Consider the following 22822-nt stretch of genomic DNA (forward strand, 5'->3'; position numbering starts at 1 on the left):
TATCATTCTGTATCTTTTGCCTTCCATTTTTGCTATTGAGAACTTTGCTGGAAAAAAATTCTCTTTCTTTTGTAGATGTTCTGCATTTTTCTCTCTGGCTATTTATAAGAACTTTTTAATGAATAAGGAGTAATGCAATTTCAGTTCCTTGTATCTAAGTATGTATTTCTCTTTATCCTGTTTGGTATGTATTGTACCTCCTCTGTCTGTAGCTACATGTCTTTCATCAATTCAGGAAAATACTTATTTTCCAATTATTTCCTCAACTTTATTCTCCTTATTCTTTGCTTATGGAAGTTTGATTATATGTGTGCTAACCTCTCCCATGCTAGCCCCTATATTTTTTAACCTCTCTAATATTTTACATTTCTTAACTCTCTGTGCTGTTTTCTAAGAAACTTCTTAGTATTCATCTTCCAGTTTGCTAATTCTCTTTCATAGTATTAAATCTTCTGTAATTAACTCTGATACATTAATTTTTAACTTCAACAATTTCATTTTTTATTTAAGAAATTGTATTTGATTTTTTTTGATCATTTCCTTTTGCTCATTTTGATCATTTCCTTTTGCTTGTTCATTTTGAGGATTCCATCTTTTATTTCTTTTTCAATTCATATAAAGCTATTTTATGTTCTTTTTCTTTAATCCTTATATGGACATTCTTGGGAGTTTAATATCTTGTTTGTTGTTTCTACTGACTTTCATTCAGGATGGCTGTTTCCTTGTGTATTTAAGAGAAATTAAATATGCATTCACAGCCAAAGATCATCAATTTTCAGAGAATGGAGGAGACCAGAGATTAACTGGGAAATCTCAGGTTGAAGGTAGAGTCTACAGCACTGATAAAAAGAACCTGACCTAAGAGACTCGGCTTTCAAGAGCACTCACTGCTCACTGTTCTCTGATATCAGCCTATGCTTTGTATATGTGTCACTTGCCATGTGCACATTTAGGGGGTGGATGGAGATTTCCCTTACATCCTAAAGCACACAAATATGAGTGATGGTTTATCCAGAATCTAGTTTTTTAATAATTGGATGACTTTCAAGATTACTTAGTATACTACAGTTTTGGAGTCATAATTTCAAAAAGATATTCTTCCTAATCTCATAATATTCAGAAAAAGAAACCCAGTAAAAGTGATAAGTTAGGGTAGGAACAGAATTTTCACTCTTTGGGGAAATTTTATCCCAGAAAATCTTACATGACTTGAAAATGGACAAAATTTCTACATATTTTCTGAAATTACAGAATTTGAAAATTACAAATAGAGAAGGTCAAAATTTGGATACAAATAAAATTCAAACTCTTTTATCCCCTAGCTTAAATATGAAATCACTGCATATTTTTATTTAAGAAACAAATGAGAAAGGTATTTTTTCATTAAAAAAATTATATTACTCTCCTGACATCTTATGAAACATATAAACCCATCATTCATTCTCCTAAACTTTATCAAGAATAGCCCCTTGTATATAATATGTATTTAATGAGTATTTGATGAAATAAAGTATACTATTTCCCAGTTTTTCTAACAATATATGGCCTTTGGATCCCAGTAAGAAAAAGGAATTTTTAAATCTCATAGCTGTGTTCTTAGATGAATACAGAATCATGGATTTCTTGATTGCAATTAGGTCTAATTTGTAACTATGGTTTTCACAGTGAATCAAATATAGCTAAAACAATAGGTTTACAAAACTGGTCACACATTAGAATCATCTGGGGAATTTTTTAAAAATATGATTCCTAGGCCCTACCTCCAAAAATTCTGACTCAGTTAGACTTTGTTAAAGCTTAGGGAACCTATATTTTTAAAAATCATATAGATAGACCCGGCATCGTGGGATGGAGAACATCTTCTTGACCAAAAGGGGGATGTGAAAGGAAATGAAATAAGCTTCAGTGGCAGAGAGATTCCAAAACGAGCCGAGAGATCACTCTGGTGGGCACTCTTACGCACACTTTAGACAACCTTTTTTAGGTTCTAAAGAATTGGGGTAGCTGGTGGTGGATACCTGAAACTATTAAACTACAACCCAGAACCCATGAATCTCGAAGACAGTTGTATAAAAATGTAGCTTATGAGGGGTGACAGTGGGATTGGGAATGCCATAAGGACCAAACTCCACTTTGTCTAGTTTATGGATGGATGTGTAGAAAAGTAGGGGAAGGAAACAAACAGACAAATGTACCCAGTGTTCTTTTTTACTTCAATTGCTCTTTTTCACTCTAATTATTATTCTTGTTATTTTTGTGTGTGTGCTAATGAAGGTGTCAGGGATTGATTTAGGTGATGAATGTACAACTATGTAATGGTACTGTAAACAATCGAAAGTACAATTTGTTTTGTATGACTGCGTGGTATGTGAATATATCTCAACAAAATGATGATTAAAAAAAAATCATACAGATGATTCTGATACATAACCAGATTTGGAAATTATTGATTAAAAAATTTTTAAACACATCATCTGGTGTTACAAATCTTTTCTCTGTGTTCACATCACTTAATGTGCAACACTATTCTTTCAGTAATATCTCTCACCATGATTTTCTAGTAAGAGTCCTGTCAGTTCTTTGTGGATAAGAAGTGGGGATGGAGGTAATTCTAAGCCACTCTGGACATAAGGGGGACAGTGAACCAATTTGCAAATAATTGATCTAATTTGTAAAAGGCAGGTTAAAATACATATCTACTAAATGACTTTCACTGTAAGCTTTGCTGAGGCACATCCTGGCCCAAATCAATAGTTTGTAACTTTTAGAGCATTGTAATTTAACCATTCTCTCCTCACTTTCTTGATTTTAAGTTGGATATTTAATTTAAGCATTTAAGATTTTCTTAAATATAATGAGCCATGGTCTCAGAGAGTTCAGTTTTCACAAATTCTTTCAACTAAAAGTAAATAAAAATTCAACTAACTTTCTAGTTGCCACTTTAATAAAAGCAAATAAGATAAATCTCCATGGGTGTTCTATTAATATGACATAAAAAGAAATTCTTGATATTCACAATTTCCTGTTTGTGAGATTAAAAAATATTGAATAAACACCTTTTAGGAATCAAACAAATACCAAAGGGCAAGTAGGATTGCTCATGTAACTTGAGCTGCAAGAATATATAACTCCAATATTGTAATATCTCTGAAAAGACTAATAGGAAAACATAGTGCACTAAAGGTAAAGTCTGGTAATGCCACATGAAGCCCATAGAGAAAAGAAATTTAGACATAAGGCCAATTCACTGAAGTAACTGTGTATAAAGGAGGCATTGATTTACTCATCCAACAAATATTTATTGAGTTCCTACAAAATGCTAGTTACTTTTAACAGATCCCTATCATTGGGGAGCTGTCTTTCTACTGGAGGCAAAGCAATATAGAACAGTGAGTGTGAAAAACAAGCCAGTCAGATGTCCATAAAAATGGAGGAATAGGGAGGGAGGGGCAGAACCTACTTCCCTCCCAAAAGCATGAGCAGTCAGGCAGAAACTTTTTGAAACAACTATTTTGGGGACTCAGACCAGAGGCATTCTGTACAACACCCAGGGAAGTATGGGAGGATGAGATGGGGAACCACGGTCACAGAGTGTAAGTAATTCCACCCGTGGATCCTGGTACCCATCCCTCATCATAGCTATGGGGGTGTGATCCTTCCCTGGGGAGCATCTGCAGACTAGGACAGCCACAGAAATCCTCCACCCCAGGTATAGAGGGGGCACAGCCCAGTACTGAGCCACATATTGGCTGGCAAAGTTAGAACAGAGAATCCTGAGTCCTGGCCCATCCCACACAGCTGACACTGGATGCCAATGTATCAACCATGTCAAGAGGTAAAACTGTCAAGAAGCCATTAGAGCCTGCCTTCATAGGGCTGAGAGGAATAGGTCACCAAAGAGCGCCATCTGCTGGGCAGGCCAGAAAGTGCAGTCTGGTGGTATTGAAGGAAAGAAAAAAGGACTGTTTGGAGTCTTTCCTGACCCTTTCCCAGGACCCGTTAGATCTGGTCTGTGCCCCCTACATGGTAACTGGCCTTGTTTTGGCTGGGAGAAACTAATAAACCAACTGTCAAAGAAGAGCCTTAAATACCCAACAATAAAATCCTAGACAACAGAGAGAAGCCAACCTACAGAATAGACCCATCAATCAAAATAATCAGATGACCATATATCAGCAAAACACACACATACACACACACACACACACATACACACACACACAAACCATAAGGCTATGGCCCAGTCAAAGGAAAAAAATTAAAAAGTCAGAAGAGATTAAAAAAAAAATTGGGGATAACTAATCAAAGATATTCAAACAAATCTAAATCAATTCAAGGAGATAACTACAGAGATAAATGATGTTATAAAGACACTGGGTGAGTATAAAGAATTTGAAAGCATGCAGAGAAAAATAACAGATCTTATGGCAGTGAAAGACACAATAGATGAAATTAAAAATACACTAGAGACAAATCAAAGCAGATTTGAAGAGGCAGAAGAAAGGATCAGTGAGTAAGAAGACAGAGCACATGACTTCAGACAGATAAAGGAATGGAAAAATTTGAGAGGGTCTCAGAGAAACGAATGACAAGAAGTGCACAGACATACACATCATACGGTCTCCCAGAAGAAGAGAAGGGAAAAGGGTCAGGAAGAATATTTGAAGAAATAATGATCAAAAATTTCCCAACCCTTACAAAAGTCTTAAATATGCAAATCCAAGAAGTCCAATGTGCTCCAAACAGAATAAATCCAAATAGACCTACTTGAAGACACATACTAATCAGACTGTCAAATGCCAAAGAGAAAAAGAGAATTCTGAAAACAGCAAGAGAAAAATGATTCCGCACATACAGGAAGTCAAATAAGACTAAGTGCTGATTTCTCATCAGAAACCATGGAGGCAAGAAGACAGTGGTATGACACTGAAAGAGAAAAATTGCCATCCAAGAATTATTTATCCAGCAAGGTTGTCCTCTAAAATGTGGGAGAGTATAAAATATTCACATGTAAACAGATGCTGAGAGAGTTCATTAACCGGAGGCCTGTCCTACAAGAAATACTAAAAGGAGTTCTGCAGGCTGACAAGAAAAGACAGAAGAGAAAGGCTTTGAGGAGAGTGTAGAAATGAAGATTACAAGTAAGGGTAACTAAAAGGATAAAAAGAGAGAAAATATATATATTTCAAATAAAAGAAAGGATAAAATGGTTGAAGAAAAATACTGCCTTTACAGTAATCATATTAAATGTTAATGGATTAAACTCCCCAATCAAAAGACACAGATGGGCAAAATGAAATAAAAACATGATCCATCTATATGCTGTTTACAAGAGACTCATTTTAGACCCAAAGATGCACATAGGTTGAAAGTGAAAGGCTGGAAAAATATATTCCATACAAATAGTAACCAAAAATAAACAAAAGCAGGGGTAGCTATACTAATATCATACAAAATGCACTTTAAATCCAATAATGTTATAAGATACAAAGAAAGACATTATATATTAATAAAAGGGGCAATTCACCAAGAAGAAATAACAATCATAAATGTCTATACAGCTAACCAAGGTGCCCCAAAGTACATGAGGCAAACACTGGGAAAGTGAAGGGAGTAACAGACATTGCTACAGTAATAGTGGGAGACTTCAACACACCAATCTCATCAATAGATAGAACATCTAAACGGAGGATCAATAAGGAAAAAGAGAACCCAAATAATATGATAAATGAACTAGACCTAACAGACATATTCAGAACACTGCACCCCAAAGCAGCAGGAAATATATTCTTCTCAAGGGCTCATGAATCATTCTCCAAGACAGACAACATGCTGGGGCACAAAATAGGTCTTAATAAATTTAAAAAGATTAAAGTTAAAGCACTTTCTCTGAACACAATGGAATAAAGCTGGAAATCAAGAAGAGCTGGAGAACTGGAAATGCACAAATACATGGGGGTTAAACAACACATGCTTAAACAGTCATTAGGTTAAGGAAGAAATTTAAAGAGAAATCAGTATATATCTCAAGAACAATGAAAATGATAACACAACATATCAAAACTCATAGGATGCAGTGAAGGCAGTGTTGAGAGGAAAATTAATAGCCAAAAAAACACCTACATTAAAAGGGAAGAAAGAACTAAAATCAAAGACCTAACTGAACACCTGGAGAAACTAGAGAAAACAGCAAATTAATCCCAAAGTGAACAGAAAGAAAGAAATAACAAAGATTACAGCAGAAATAAATGAAATTGAGAACAAAAAAAATAGAGAAAATAAGACCAAAAGTTGATTCTGAAAAAAGTCAATAAAATTGACAAACACTTAGCTAGACCAACAAAGACAGAAAGAGAAAGTGCAAATAAATAATATCAGAAATGAGAGGGGGTCGTTGCTACTGACTCCATAGATATAACAAAGATCATAAGAGGATATTATGAACAACTGTATGCCAACAAATTAGACATCATAGCTGAAATGTCCAATTTCTCAGAAACAAATGAACAAACCACACTGACTCGAGAAGAAATAGAAGACCTCAACAAACTAATCACAAAAGTTTGACTCAGTCTTCAAAAACCTATCAAGAAAGAAAAGTCCAGGACCAGATGGCTTCACAGGTGAATTCTACCAATCATTCCAAGAAGAATTAATACAAATCCTGCTCAAACGCTTTTAAAAAATTGAAGAGGAGAGAATGCCATCTATCTCATTCTATAAAGCCAACATCACCCTAACACCAAAGCTTGATAAAGATACTACAAATAGAGAAAATTACAGGCCAATTTCTCCAATCAATATAGATGCACAAATCCTCAACAAAATATTTGTAAATTGAATCCAACAGCATATTATTGAAAGAATTAAACACCATGAACAAGTGGGTTTTATTCCAAGTATGCAAGGATGCTTCAACACAAGAAAATCAATTCATGTAATATATCACCTTAACAAATTGAAAGAAAAAAACTACATGATCATCTCAAACAATGCAGAAAAAGCATGTGACAGAATCCAGCATCCTTTCTTGATAAAAACACTTCAAAGGGTAGGAACTGAAGGAAACTTCTTTAACATGATGAAGAACATAAATGAACACCCACAGCTAATATCATACTCAATGGTGAGAGACTGAAAGCTTTCCCTCTAAGACCAGGAAAAAGACAAGTATGCCCACCATCATCAACGTTATTCAACATTGTGCTAGAAGTTCTACCTAGAGCAATTAGGCAAGAAAAAGAAAGAAAATGCCATTATCTTTGATGCAATCTTGTGTGGGCAGACATATTCGTGTTGATTAGATTGTAATTCTTTGATTGAGTGTTTCCATGGCGATGCAACCCACCCAACTGTAGGTGATAACTCTGATTAGATAATTTCCATGGAGGCGTGGCCCTGCCTATGCAGCATAGGCCTTGATTAGTTTACTAGAGCACTACATAAAGCTCAGACAGAAGGAGTGAGCTTGCTACAGCCAAGAGGGACACTTTGAAGAATGCACAAGAGCTCAGAGAGGAGTTTCAGCTTATAGAGACAATTTGGAGATGGCCTTTGAAAGCAGACTTTTGCTCTGGAGAAGCTAAGAGAGGACAAACACCCCAGGAGCAACCAAGAGCGACATTTTTGAGGAGCTGAAGCCTAGGGAGGAATGTCCTGGGAGAAAGCCATTTTGAAACCAGAATTCTGGAGCAGATGCCAGCCACATGACTTCCCGGCTAACAGAGGTTTTCCGGATGCCATTGGCCATTCTCCAGTGAAGATACCTGATTGTCGATGTGTTATCTTGGCCACTTTATGGCCTTAAGACTGTAACTTTGTAAACAAATAAATCCCCTTTTATAAAAGCCAATCCATTTAGGGTGTTTTGCATTCCGGCAGCATTAGTGAACTGGAACAGCATCCAAATTGGAAAGGAAGTAGTAAAACTTTCACTATTTGCAAATGAAATGATCCTATATTTAGAAAGTCCTCCAAAATTCTGCAAAGCTGCTAGAGCTAATGAATGAGTTCAGCAAAATGGCAGGATACAAGATCAATATTCAAAATTCTGTGATATTTCTATACACTAGTGTGATGGTTCGGTTCCTGTGTCAATTTGGCCAAGTGATGGTGTCCAGGTGTCTGGTCAAGCAAGCACTGGCCTGTTACTGCAATGACATCTGTGACTGGTTAATAAACCAGAAGGCTGGCATATTAAATCAGTCAATTGATTGCATCTGTGGCTGATTACATCAACAAAGGCCATGCCTTCCACAATGAGAAAATTCAGTCAGCTGGACTTAATCCAATCAGTTGAAGACTTTCAAGTGAGAAAAGAGAGAGCTTTTTCTTCTTCAGCCAGCCAGCCAGCCTTTCCTGGGGAGTTCATCAAAGACCTTCATTGGAGTTGCCAGCTTGCTGCCTGCCTTACAGAATGTGGACTCGTGCATCTCCACAGTTTCATGACACACTTTTATAAAATCTCATATTTACAGATATCTCCTGTTGGTTCTGTTTCCCTACAGAACCCTAACTAATACAGTTTGTAATGAGCTGAGGCAGAAATCAGAAAAAAATTCCATTTACAATAGAAGTGTCTAGGAATAAACTTAAACCAAGGATATAAAGGATCTGTACACAAAAAATTACAAAAGACCTAAATAAATGGAAAGGCACTCTGTGTTCATGGATTGGTAGGCTAAATGCCATTAATATGTCGCTTCTACCCAAATTGATCTACAGAATCAATGAAATAACAATCCAAAGTCCAACAACATACTTTGTGGAAATGGAAAAGCTAATTATCATATTTATTTGGAAGGGTAAGGGCCTTGAAAAGCCAAAAATATCTTGAAAAAAGAAGAATGAAGTTGTAGGACTCACTATTTCTGACTTTAAAGCATATTACAAAACTACAGTGCTCAAAACAGCATGGTACTGGCATAAAGATAGACATACTGATCAATGGAATTGAATTGAGAGTCCAGAAAGGCCCTCAGATCCATGGTCAATTCATTTTTGACAAGGCTCCCAAGTCCACTCAACTGGGACAGAACAGTCTTTTCAATAAATGGTACTGGGAAAACTGGATATTCATATCCAAAAGAATGAAAGAGGACTCCTATCTTGTAGCCTACATAAAAATTAACTCAAAATGGATCAAAGGCCTAAATATAAGAGCCAGTACCATAACACTCCTAAAATAAAAAGTAGGGAAGTATCTTTAAGATTTAATGGTAGTTGGTAGTTTCTTAGCTCTTACACCCAAAGCACAAGCAACACAACTGATGAAAAAATAGATCAATGGGACTATCTCAAAACTGAATACTTCTGTGCTTCACAGGACTTTGTCAAAAAGTTGAAAAAGCAGCCTACTCAATGGGAGAAAATATTTGGAAACCACATATCTGATAAGGGTTTGATATCTGAAATATACAAAGAAATCCTACAACTCAACTATAAAAAGACAAACAACCCAATTTTAAAAATGGGCAAAAGACATGAAGAGACATTTTTCCAAAGAGAAAATACAAATGGCTAAAAAGCAAGTGAAAAGATGCTCATTTCACCAGCTATTAGGGAAATGCAAATCAAAACCACAATGAGCTATCATTTCATATCTACCTAAATGACCACTATTAAACAAACTGGAAACTAGAAATGCTGGAGAGGATGTGGAGAAATAGGAACACTTATTCGCTGCTGGTGTGAATGTAAAATGCTGTAGCCACTGTGAAAGATGGTTTGGCAGTTCCCCAGAAAGCTAAGTACAGAACTTCCATGTGTGATCTGGCAATCCCACTACTAGATAGAATTGAAAGCAGGGATATGAACAGACATTTGTATAACAATGTTCATAGCAGCATTATTCACAGTTGTGAAAAGATGGAAACAACCCAAGTGTCCATCAATCAATGAATGGAAAAAATATGTGGTATCTATATACAATGGAACATTACTCAGCAGTTAGAAGGAATGAAATCCTGAAGCACATGACAATATGGATGAACTTTGAGGACATTGTGTTGAGTTAAATAAGCCAGAGACACAAAAAACAATATTATATAATCTCACAAATATGAACTAATAAGTAAACTCACAGAGATTATCTAGAATATAAGTTACCAGAAGGTGGAATGAGGGTAGAGAATGTGTAGTGGATGCTTAATATGTGCAGAATTTTTAACTAGGTTGAATTTAAATGTTTGGAAATGGATAGAGGAGATGGTAGCACATTGTGGTGAGTGTAATTAGTAGCACTGAATTATGTATGTAAATGTGGTTTAAAGGGGAAGTTTAGAGTCATGTATGTCACTAGAAGTAAAGCTAGAGAATAGAGCATGGACTGTATAACACAGTGAACCTGTGCTGGGCAATGACTATGATTAATAGTACAAATATAAAAGTGCTCTTTCATGAACTAGAACAAATGTACATTACTATTACCAGGAGTTAATAATAGAGTGGTATATGGGGGGAAATGCACCTTTTGCAAACTATGGACTATAGTTAACAGTAATATCTTAATATTCTCTCATCAGCAGTAACAAATGTACCACATCAATAATTGGGGGTGGGGGTGGGGGCAGTGTACACAATGCTTTATTTTTTTTTCTTTTGGAGTAAAGAACATGTTCTAAAGTTGATTGTGGTGATGAATAAACAACTATGTGGCGATACTATGAGCCAAAGATTGTATAATCTGGATGGATTTTATGGTAGGTGAATGTATCTCAATAAAACAAAAAAAACAAACAAACAAACAAAAAAAAAAAAAAACCTACAACCAACCAACCAACCAACAAAACAATCAAATCTGAGCTCAAATACTGTCTGAGAGATTTGAAAACTATAAGTTCTTGGGCAAGTTATTTTACTTTTCTGAACTTCTGTCTCCTCATTTACAAACAGAAATATATTGCCTACCACACAGGTTTGCTGTGAGGATTAAATAAGCTAATGTAAAAAGGCAGAAGACTGTCATGGTCTTACCTGTGTTTTAAAGTCAACTAGAACAAAGTTCAACATCTTATATTCTGGACATATTATAAAGGATTTTGTTTGCCTTGTAAGTTTCCATGTGTTCTCTCCCATTTACCCTAACTCTAGCACATTGAACACCATATTTCATTGATTCTAAGACATGCATTTCCATTTCATCTTCTTTGGAATCGGATCTTGCAATCGCTGTCAGTCCGTTGCCAGCCATTACCATGACATAGTTTTTATTACCAGTGTACATATAAGCATTAAAAGCAACAGCATACAAAGTTTCATGATTGGTAACTGTAGATAAAAAACAAATCCTGGAGAAAGTAGTGAAACACTCCTTTCAAACCTAGACATAAACGTGTGTGTGTATGGCTTTGTGTTTATGTTTGTATTGGGGAGGTGAGGTGAGAAGTAAAAGGGACAGTGGTGAATCAGATTTATATAACATTCTGAAACTATTAGTCAAAATAGGCTAGCTCTATATAATTGCAAACCCAGTTTACCTATTCCCAAAAGCTTTTCAATCTATCATGAATTCTTTGGATTCTTTAAAGAAATGCTGCATTACCAATGTTCTTCTGTGGCACAGAGGACAATACTCTTTGGAAAAACGTGGACACTGAAGATTCTGAGTTAAAATATGATTGATTATCCATCCCTGAACATGAACAAGCTTTAGAAATACCTTAACAGATGTATTTTGCTTGTATTTTCCTTTTACATGCACATGGGACTGACATGACACAAATCTGTATTATGTATAAAGAGCTATTTCAATAGGAATGAAATAAAAATCAAAGATCTAGTTTAATTGATACCATTTTTGTGTGGTTGTTTCTTAAAGGTAAATAAAATGGGGCAGGATAGTGTTTATATAGACTTGGACTCGATGAAATATGGTGTTCACTGTTCCCAGATATGGAGCCTGGCACAGAGAAGGAGCTTAACAACTATTTGTTGGTTGAAATCAATGAATCTTTCCGGACGAACACAGTATCTGGTACTCAATGCCCTCCTAGAAAAGGGGTCCTACAGAAACCACTCCCCTGCGTGGCAGGAGGGATTCCCTCACAGCCCAGGGATCAGCCTTTCATAGCTAACATTGCCACCCTTCACGGCACACAATGCGAAATTCTGTTTCATGAAGGCTAACATTGTAACCACAAAAACAAGTTTCATCTATAAGAGCTTAACTGCCTAAAAGAATTTTTAAAATAGCCTTAGAAATCATGTCATTTCCAATTCTGATTATAACACTTAGGGTCACTTTGTGTCTTATTTTCCCAGCTACTAAAATAAATAGCATACAATGGATTCTCAACAACAGGAATTTATAGGCTCATGGTTTTCCACAAGGCATCCACAAGGTAATGCTTTCTCCTTGAAGGCTGTGGCATTCTGGGTCTGGTTGCCTGCAATCCTTGGGTCCTTGGCTTTTCTACCATGTGGCCATGTCTCTCCTTTCTCCTTTGCATTCTGTTGACTTCTCACTTCTAGCTTCTCAAGTGGTTTCTCCTTTCTGGAGGAAAGATTTCAGCCTTGGTGTATCAATGTCCACCCTCATTCAGTTTGGGCACACCATAACTAATAACAGTTTCAAAGGTCCTATTTACAACGGGTTCATACCCACAGGAATGGATTAAGATTTAAGAACAAGTTTATAATCCCCATTTTATTGATAAGAAAAAAATACCACAGTCAAGAAGGGTTACATAATTTAATCTGCTATAATTTGTTGGTAATTCACAAGAAAAAAACTCTTCCCAGTTTTATGAGAGGGTTTTGTGCTGTCAGGATAAAATGCTCTCCATCCTGCAAACCAGATTTATTGTAAATGAAACATGAAATTTGCCTTGAATAGGCAATCAATCTTAATATCACTATACATACAGTAATTGATTTGTGGCAATGTGAACCTTCAAAAGATTACCAGGTAAAATGCTCTCAAAATTATGCAAATTCTTCAGTGAAATCTCCAGTTTCACACACCATTTGAGTGAGGTCAGTTTCTCTGAAACAAGCTGCAATTATTGAACTCATTCTACCCACATGATAGAGAGAAATTAAAGTTTTATTTCTTGCAGTCTTTAAATAATCATGATCCATGTATGGACCATTTGGTAAAATAAGTAAGTGGTCTACAGACTACTTGGTTTTGGTAACATGTCTTCTCTTCCTTTGCACACAAAGATCAGCAGTTAAAAAAAAAACAGTTTCATTATTGATAAGATAAACCATAAAACCAAATTTTCTTCTCCTTCCCTTCCTTTTTCTCTTTTTCCAGTTACTATCTGCGTAACCTTTGACAAGTTACTTAACCCTTCTTTACTGTAGTATTTTTTTTAAATAAAAAAAATAGGGATTATAAAGTACATACCTCATAGGTTTATTATGAGGATTAAATGAGTTAACACTTAAAAGGCACTTAGAGGAGAGCCTTGACACAAAGATGCCCCCCGAAATGTTAGCTATTATTTATATTATTACTGGATATAAACATATAAGGTCCACAGAAATTAATGATTAAGCAGATGAATAAATTAGTGAATGAAGAAGTGGAATTCAAAGATGGTTAAGATTTCAAGAAAGGGAAGTCGGAGATGTTGAACACACTCATTACTGCTATTCATGTTTTCTTCCTGTCTTCTCCCCACACCCAAAGCATGACTTGGATATAATGAGCACAGATTAAGAAAGCTTGGTTCAGTGGCTCAGGACCAACAGGTGGCTCCCCAAGTGCTATGAAGGGGGAGAGTAGCAGGAGCAATGGATGAGCAATCCAGGAGCACAAAGCACCATGCACGGGGCTGTGCCAGGCCCAAACATGAGTATATGGGATGCCGAGGGAGTCGAGAACCGTGCAACCCACCAGCCTGTCTAGAAGTTCCAGATTGCAGTGAGATGTACTAGTTTGTGCCCACTTGACAACAACTTACTGTCTGAGTAATCTTCTGAAGATTGTTTAACATTTCTACATTCAGCATTTGTCGTTTATAAAATGGAATTGAAAAATAGCCACCACAAGTGGCTGCTCTGATGAGCAAATGACATTTGTATGATAACTAGAAAAGGACTTGCTATGGAGTAGATATTCCAAAAATGTTAGTCCTCCCAAATCATATATAAATATTTTAGATTAGTCCTATAAGAGAAATAGTCAATTGCATTGAAATGTAATTAATCATAGTTAACATTGTTTATCATCTTTGTCCTGGCTGAGTTACCTGAATTAGGTACAGAAAATCTATGCTCCAACCTTATACATTGTCCAGGTATCTGTAATACTCATTTTTATATTTATATTGCTTTAAACAAACAGACATTCTAGAAGAAATGTAATTCAATCAATTCCAATGGCTTAAAGAGTCTTGAGCAGCATACCAAATTTTAGATGCCAAAGTTTAATTGAAATTTGGCATACAGATGAGTCATTGGCCATGTATTGAACGCTAGAAGAAGACTCCTTAACAAAGAGCAATCACAAATGTTAACTGTATCCAACTGGATCCAATTATATTTAGCACTTTGTGTGAAAGAGAGAGAAACACAAGAATGGAATCAAGAAAATGTTTTCCTTCTATGATTTTTACTTTCTAAGAGGAAAAGATGAATTTTCTTATGCAGATACTTCTCATAACTCAAGGAACATTACTGTCTAGAGAAAAAATTTATGCAATGTCTTCCTACAAGTAAACAAATACTCAGTTATAGAATAAGTGTTGCCATTTAAGCACATCTAGCAATAACACTACAACCTACAAAGCTGATCTCCTAAAAGAGTGTTTCATGATAATTTTTTACCAACAGATGTTGATTACTTCAAGCCAGGGGGAGTTTTGAAACAAAGTACATGGTTTCTGACACACTATTATGCAGAACATAGACTTCCAAAATGGTCACTTATGAGAGACCCACCATTAATCCAAGTGATGGGGGAGATGTTAATTCCTAAATGGAGTAGGAGAAGGGGATCCAAAGGTGATTTTTACACTTGCTTTTTCCCTGGGGAGCAGCTTCCAATCTCAAATTCTTAACCAAAATACAAGTATTTGTTTTATGGTTTTAAGAGTTATTTATAATGACCTCACCAATATTAGAATTCAATCTGAATTCTAAGTCAATACATATATATAAGAAATCATGATATCACACATGCCTTTGAATTTTATTTATCACTTGATGAGTGTTTTTGTAAGGAAAGGAGTCCCTTCTTTTATTTGGAAATCCCTTATTCTGCTGCTGTCCTACTGTGTTCTGATGTGATCTTTTGGGGCCAGCTAGTGAAGCTACACCTCTGTGGATAAAATGATGGAGCCTTCCTTAAAGGAGTGGACACATCTAATATCAATCATCCAGGAAAGCAGATCTGAGAAAGAGAAAGGGAGTTTGAAAGGCTACCTTAGACAGGAGAAAAAGTGGAGAGTGCTTCCTCTGTCTGGGCTAGGACCCTTACAGGCTGGATTATTTGAGGATGATGTGAAGAGGGAAGGAAGAATGCTCCCTGCCAGCTGGATGAAGACTTGGGGCTAGGCAGGGGTTAGTCCTTAGGAAGATCCATAAAAGAGCTGTAAGAGTAATTATAACTAGCCCTAAGTTTTTCTATGTATGTTAATTCTCTTTGGTTATCTCTGAGTATTTAACAGCTTCTGGTAAAGGTACAGGTGTATATAGAGAATTTTAAGAGAAGAACGTGGGGCTAGAGAGCTAAAAAGGGAAGCAGCATGGTGGTGGCAGCAGTTTTAGTGAGAGATTCCACAGAAGAAGGTAAGTATCAACAGACATGCCGCTGGAATATAAAATCTAGATATTTCCTATGTGAAAATTCACTCTTCTGCCTAACTTAAATGCTATTTTATTATAAAATTTTAATTTTCTTTTAAAAAGTTAGATGATATTTTGTTAAAGGATCTGACTTTGCTTTATTCTTTATTAGAATAAATATCAAGGACAAGTATCATGTCTTTGTGGAGGAACAAATTAATTCATACCTTCTCTTTGGTAGGTGCTATTCTAAGATAGCCCCTCCTCTGATGACTTACAATCTAGTAGGTGAAATAAGTGTAAAAAAGTGTAACAGATGCATATATATATATATATATATATATATATATTTGAATGATATATGGAGGCAGATAAAAGGGAAAAGCATCATAAAATTATTTAATATGATTCACAGATCTGATTCCATACTCGAACTTCGATCAAAACTTATTTACTAGTGTAGAGAATTCTGTCAGCACATAAGGTCAGGAAAAAAAAAAATTCTAGCCTATAATCTGAATTTTGCTTTCCCTTATTTATTTGTAAATGTGTCCAGGAGAAAAGAGATGGTGTTTGGGTAATTTTATTTATCTGCCATCCATAACATTAGATTAACACTCCAACTGTATAAAACACTTTGTTAATACCTATAGAGTAAACAATGCTTTTTATATAAAAGTAAAGCCATAGTACTTACAAGATACACTTTTCATAAATTATCAAAAGTATTGAGTGCATTTCAATTTCAAATAATTTGAATTTTAAAACTTACTGGTTCAAATCCTTTGTATCTCAGTACATTTTTAATATTTCCTCTTGTCTTTGGTGTTCTGCAATTTCAATATGTTTTAAAATAGGTTTAGTTTTTAAGCATGCACTAATACTACTTAAAAATTAGAATTCATCATTTCTGGAAAATTATCACCCATTATATATTCAAATGTTGCCTTTCCCCTCTTCTCCTTTTCCTCCTTCTGGAAGTTCTTATCATTTCATAACTCCTAATTTTTTTAAATTTTCCATCTCTTTGTGTACTGCATTCTAATTATTATCCTCAAATATACTATGTATAATTTGCTGTTAAACACTTTCATTGAATCTTTTACTTCAATAATTGTATTTTTCATTTTCAGGTATTCTTCTTGTTTTATTTTAATAAGTCTTGTTTTCTTAAGGCTTGATTTCTTCTTTTACATTGTCAACATTTTATACATATTTTATATTCTCCTTAATGTTGCTATATTATCTGAAATCCATAAGGATCCAATACTGCTAGTATGTTTTATGCTGATTCTTACTTATGGTTTATATCATTTGCTGGCTATCATTCATGGTTGATAGGTTACTTATGTGTTTTGTCATTTATTATAGTGAACATATCTTTAACAGGACTTTTTTTTTGAAAATCTTTGGCAGTCTAGATGATTGGTACCATTCTCTCAGACAGGTTTTGTGTTTTACGCTGCTAGAAGCCCCAGGGGTATTTTTCACCTTGAGGATGTCTAGGTCAGCTAGGTAGTATTTAAAAAAAAATTTTAAATTACATGGCATGTAGGCCCAAAGAATGAAATTCTTATGGGATGACTGCATTTCCTCTTACTAATAAAGTTTCATTTCATCTTTCTCAGCTGGTAGACTGATTTTTCTAGAATAACTTTACATTAAAATAAGGGTTCTGGTTTTATGCAGTGTGCAGGGATGTGTATTCCAATTCTCTGCTTCATCTGGGAGCAAGGTCTTGTTTTCTTTTTTTTTTTAATCCCCATATGGACATTAGACTCTAAGCTCCTTGGTTACTGAGACCCATAACTCCCCAATGCAGAATTAGGTGATATTTGAAAGCCATTTTTAATATTTTATCCAGTGTTCCTAGATTTTTTAACCATAATGTTTTTTAGATTATCTCAATTTACTGTATTGCCCTAGCTTTAGTTTAGAAGAAGTTTACCATGTCATTATTCATAATTCTTTAATCAATTAGTCATTCCCAAACAGAAAGTTTAGTTGAATGGTTTTGCAGATCTCGAGAAATCCTTGACATTATTTTTTACATCCAGGAGTCTTCCTCATGGTTACATGTGATGGACTAGAAACATATTTTCTATAAGTTCTAAAAGAAGGAACTCTCTGATATACCTCCTGGAACCTTGGCAGGATATGAATAATTTCTTGCTAATCACCATTGTAAATTGATCACAAGACAGTGTATTAATTTCTTTCCAATTGAAAGTTAGCAAAAAGAAAATTTGAAACTTTTTCTTTTAAACACCATTTAGAAATGTTACTACTTACACTACAAGGTCTAAAAATATGTAGTTGCTCTCAAACAAGATAATTTACCACTCCTAAATATATTAGCTTGCAGCCAACGTGACACAGGGGATGCTCATTGTGAAATGAACCACACTAAAGTATCTCTGTTCATCTCTCTGCTGTTCAAGTCCATTGTTTAAGGGTGGTCTAGGATTCCTGAACTAAGGGAGAAAAAACTTATTCTCTAAACGGTAAAGAAGTAGATAAATCAGGAGTTAAACCATATAGAGAAAGTTTTCAATCCAACTTGGAGTTAGGAGTTTTTTAGTCTCTTTGACTACTAATATATAACCACATGTTTTTAAATCAAATCATTCTTCCCAGACATAGCAATAAGCGATTATAGAGTGATCAGGCGATTAAAAAACAAAAAAGGAAATGATTGTGTCCATGAGCAGTCTAAAACAACAACAAAATGGTCTGGCTTTTTTTTTTTTTTTTTTTAAGTTGCTTAATTTAGCCAACAGGTAACTTTACCAAATATATAGTCCTCGGGCTTAGTAGACCTCAAGTTTTACCCAACAAAAACTCTACCTTCATTTAAAACATATAACCTCTGACAAAGCAAATTAGCAAATCTGAAAATGGGAGTTCAGAAAACCAGGATCAATTTATTTTTCTTTCTATTTATTTCTTGTCATTTATTTCCTTGCTACTCAGAGCGTCGTTCACTCACCAGCAGCCTGGACTCTACCGAGAGACTGTTAGAAAAGCAGAACCTCCAGCTGCAATTAATACCTACTGAATCAGAAACTGCAGTTTATCAAGATCCTCAGGTGATTCATATGCCCATTAGAGTTTGAAAAAGCTCTTTTCTATGGGACATAAAAATACTTTCTAATTTAAGTCAGATATAGGGTTTCTTTTGGGCGTGATGAAAATGTTTAGAATTTGATACTGACGATAGTTGCATAATTTTGAATATACTAAAAACCAACAACATTGAATTGTACCATTTAAAAGGATACATGTTATGGTATTTGAAGTGTATTTCAATTTAAAAACAGTGGGGATGGGTGGGTTAAGCTGTAGTAAACGCTTTCCAATTCCATAGCACACGGATGAGTGCAGCGAGTTCTAATTTTTTTTTCTCTTATCGTGGGGGAAAAAATAGATGTACCATTTCCTGAGACTTAGCTCTTACTGCAAAAGAGAAACATAGCGGGCCTTGGAACGAGGAGCTGTGGCCAGGGCTCCGAGGGCGCCCCTATCCATCATTAGGGTGTGCCAAGCCCCCTTTGGGCAGAATGCCCTCCCCTTAGAGCTGCTTTACGGATCTGAGAACTGCAGCCTTCAGGAAACCGCATGTGGATGATTGTGAAAGGTCAGGAAACTTGGACTACCCAATCAAGCAAAGGGGCAAAGAGGCAGAAACTCTATCTACAGACTGCACGTGTGGTCACAGGCTTTTCGGGAAAGGGAGAGTTTTTTTTTCCTTTCTTTCCCCGCCCGGGCTTTAAACCCAGACCCTAAAATAAACTTTCGCAGTTCGCGGAGTCCGCTACAAAAGATCCTGACCTCCCCTCTACGGTTCTCAAGTCTCCTGCCCGCACCCCTAACCCGCTGGTCTTCCGACAACCTTGGTAAAGTCTTCACGCCACCGGTGCAGAAGCCTAGAGGTTCTACTTCCCTGTCTTAACCCCAACGCCTGGGGATTGGGGAGAGGATGCCCGAGAGCCCATTAGCCAGGGCCACCCACTCCCACGCACACCTCTGAACTTTCCGGTAGTTCTGCCGCGCGGCGACCTCTACGCGCCATCTGAGAGACTGAGGCACAGCGCCCGGCGCGCGGGTACCCGATTTCCCAGATAAACCTAGCTGGCGCCAAGGCCCCCCGAGAGTTCTAGTCATCTCTCTTCCCAACCTGGGCTAAGAGTCACGGGATGGGGAGAGGGGGAGCGCAAATCCGAAGCTGTCCCCAGCACAGACGATGCCTTTTGCACGGCGACACTGAGTCTCTTTGGAGTTCGCAGAGTGACATCCGATCACCTGCGGCCGCGCGGTCCCCGCGGTCTCACCATTCGCGTGGGTTTACCTATGAGTAAACCTGGGGCAAACCCAGACCCACGCGCGCCTCTCCACTTACTCGGGTACCAACCCACATTCGCGAGGACCTATACTACCACCGGCCTTTGTAGGCACACACGCGTGTTCAGACCCTCCCTCGCGGACCCTCGCGTGTTCACCCGCGTCAGGCACAGCGCAGCCCGCGCCCACCCCGCCCGCACTTACAAACAGGGGTAGTAGCCGTAGGGAGGCAGCGAAGGTGGTGGGCAGCCATCGTCCCCCAGCTCCGAGTCCAAAAGCAGATAGTCCTGGCTCTCATTGCGCCGCGCCCCGGCCGCTGCCCGGGGAGAGCCGCCCGTCCGGGGTCCGAACGCCGGGCTCGGGTTCATGGCGGGAACGGCTGAGCGACCTGGGCGCTGCTCCCGGGGCAGGCGTCTCGGCAGTTCCAGCGCGGACTCTGCCTGGAGGGGCCGCGCCCGCCGGACTGGCCCCGGGCAGCAGGGAGCGCCCAGGGCACTAGGGTGGGGAAGGAGGTGCGTTCGCCTGGCGGTCTGGGCTCCGCGAGGAGCGCCCCCGCCGCTGGACCCCGGGGAGAAGGCACCACGTAGCGGGGCACAACGGAGTCCTTGCCCTAAGCGTGTCCAGCCAAGGGGACCCGCGAGGAGGCGGCAGTCGCTCTCCGGCCGAAAGAGCACAGGCGGGGCCGCGGGCAGCAGCCGAGTCCCGGGAGCAGAGAACTAGGGAGACACAGCTGAAGAGTTACCATGTCAACCACGACTCTCCAGTCTTCCTCTCCCGCCTTCTTCCCCCGCATCCTCCGTCATGATCCCCACCTTTAAAGGGATCGGAACGACGTTCTACAAAGCAGCCAAAGCCTAGCCTGGAGTCACAACTTTCAGAGCCAGGATGAACACAAACTAGGCTGAGTCAGACACTTTTTTTTTTTTTTTTTTTGGGGGGGGGGTCTACTGTTTCCAGAGTCTGCTTATTTTGAACACGATTACAAACTGAGGACTTTCTAGGAAGCTTCTCTTCAAGACGACTAAGAATCAAGATTAAGAAGCTGCTTCTTAATTATGGATCAAGGAAACCTGTTTTGTAAACGAGACACAAGCCTTTTCTGACTTTCTCCAGACTGCCTTCGTTTTCTTAGGACATTTTCTTTCCCATTCCCAACCCCAAAGTTAATCAGATTCTAAAATAAAAAGTGTTCTGTATATGTCCAGATGTTTCCAGTTCCTCAATGAACCAACAAAAATTGGCAAGCGTTTTCCTATTATACTATAAAGACGCCAACACCCTGCTTATTTCAGAGAAAAGCTTCCCTTCCATCACTCTGTTTCTGATAGCATGAATGCTGTAATTGCTTCTCTGTCAGATGTCTCCTACATTAAATTTTTATTAATCTTCATATACAGAAGTAAAATTTTCTCAGTAAGGATTAATCAGAATCTGTAGTAGTGTTGATACCAAAAGTGATAGTCAATTAGGAATCCATTCATTTATTCAACAAATATTTAATATGAAAGCCAACTGTGCCAAGCACTATTTTGGAATTCAGAGGTGAACATGCCAGATAAGGCACTGTCTGCCCTCATGGAGCCTTCCTGGAAGAGATTAAACAAGCAAATAAGAAAATACCAGATAGAGACAAAGGCTGCAATGGAGCAAAAACAGGTGAATGTGATAGTAACGGGACTGACTACTTAAGGTTAGGTGATTAGAAGAGGCCTCTCCAAAGAAGTGCTAGTTGAGGCATACATAAAAACGAGTCAGCCATGAAGAGATGAAGAGCCCACTACAATTGTATTGAAGAAAGCCAGACAATCTGAAATCCTGCTGACACAGCTGCCATTACTGCCCTTAAACAGGTGGGCAATGAAATGGATGTTGAAAGTGTGAGTAAAAACAATCAACTTGATAAAGAGGAAAAGAGGTCAGAGCCTTGCCTTCTACAAATTTAGAAGTTTTTTCCTTTGTTAGAACACTAAGAATTAAAGTCTGAGAGGGCAGAAGCCATTGTAACCCTGGGATGTACTTCTGTATTGGGTTCAGGTATGTGGAATGAATGAATTGATGGATAGATGAAGTATAGAAAAAGTAAGAAAACATTCTTTTCCACTAAAAGAACATTTATCCTGGAAAACTAACCTCAGTCATTCTAAAGTCTGTTGTTTTTGATTTAAGAATCTCAACACATGGAGCCATGATTAAATATTCTTATTATTTTCTAGTAATCGTATATAACAATGGGATACTCTGCTTGAAATTTGCTTGTTTATTAACCGCTACATGTAAGTACTCAACAGCTTTGATGCTTGAGGGTATTAGTTAATACATGTTTAATTTAAATGTTCCAACGTAATCTGTTTAGAAGTACCAAACATGGGAAACAATTTAGTGGGGAAAGTGATATTCAAATGTTTTCTACCTAACTCAAATTCTATGAGTTAAAGCAAAGTTAGAAAACCCTGATGTGTTAAAGTGTTAGACTTTAACTCAAAAAACAAAAATTTAGACAGGATTTATTTTGTTTTTGTTACAGTTGAGCTGTTTGTACCTTTCCTCATAACACTATTTTTCGTTCTCAGGTAAAAATCTTCACACTGAAAATATTACTGTAAACTTATGTGACATCAACTTATTCTCTGCAAGATAAGAGATGATTTTCTCTATTATTTGAAGTATAATTAATACTGGACCAATAAATCTCAGGAGCATTAATGAGTTCCCAAGAGGAGGTAGGTTGTGTAGAAAGGATTAGAAG

The 22822-nt window shown here is 37.3% G+C and overlaps 1 protein-coding gene across 1 annotated transcript in view; it reads right to left on the reverse strand.

Moving 5' to 3' along the window:
* Positions 1-20884, reverse strand: part of TRPC6 (transient receptor potential cation channel subfamily C member 6) — a 242530-nt gene extending 221646 nt beyond the window's left edge. The window contains exon 1 of the mRNA XM_037841196.1: positions 20281-20884. Coding sequence (XP_037697124.1) covers positions 20281-20444 — 164 coding nt within the window. The 5' untranslated portion in view covers positions 20445-20884. The remainder of the gene's footprint in view (positions 1-20280) is intronic.
* Between the last annotated feature and the right edge of the window lie 1938 nt (positions 20885-22822).

The sequence above is a fragment of the Choloepus didactylus genome, chromosome 6, assembly GCF_015220235.1.
Source record: "Choloepus didactylus isolate mChoDid1 chromosome 6, mChoDid1.pri, whole genome shotgun sequence".
NCBI lineage: Eukaryota > Metazoa > Chordata > Mammalia > Pilosa > Megalonychidae > Choloepus > Choloepus didactylus.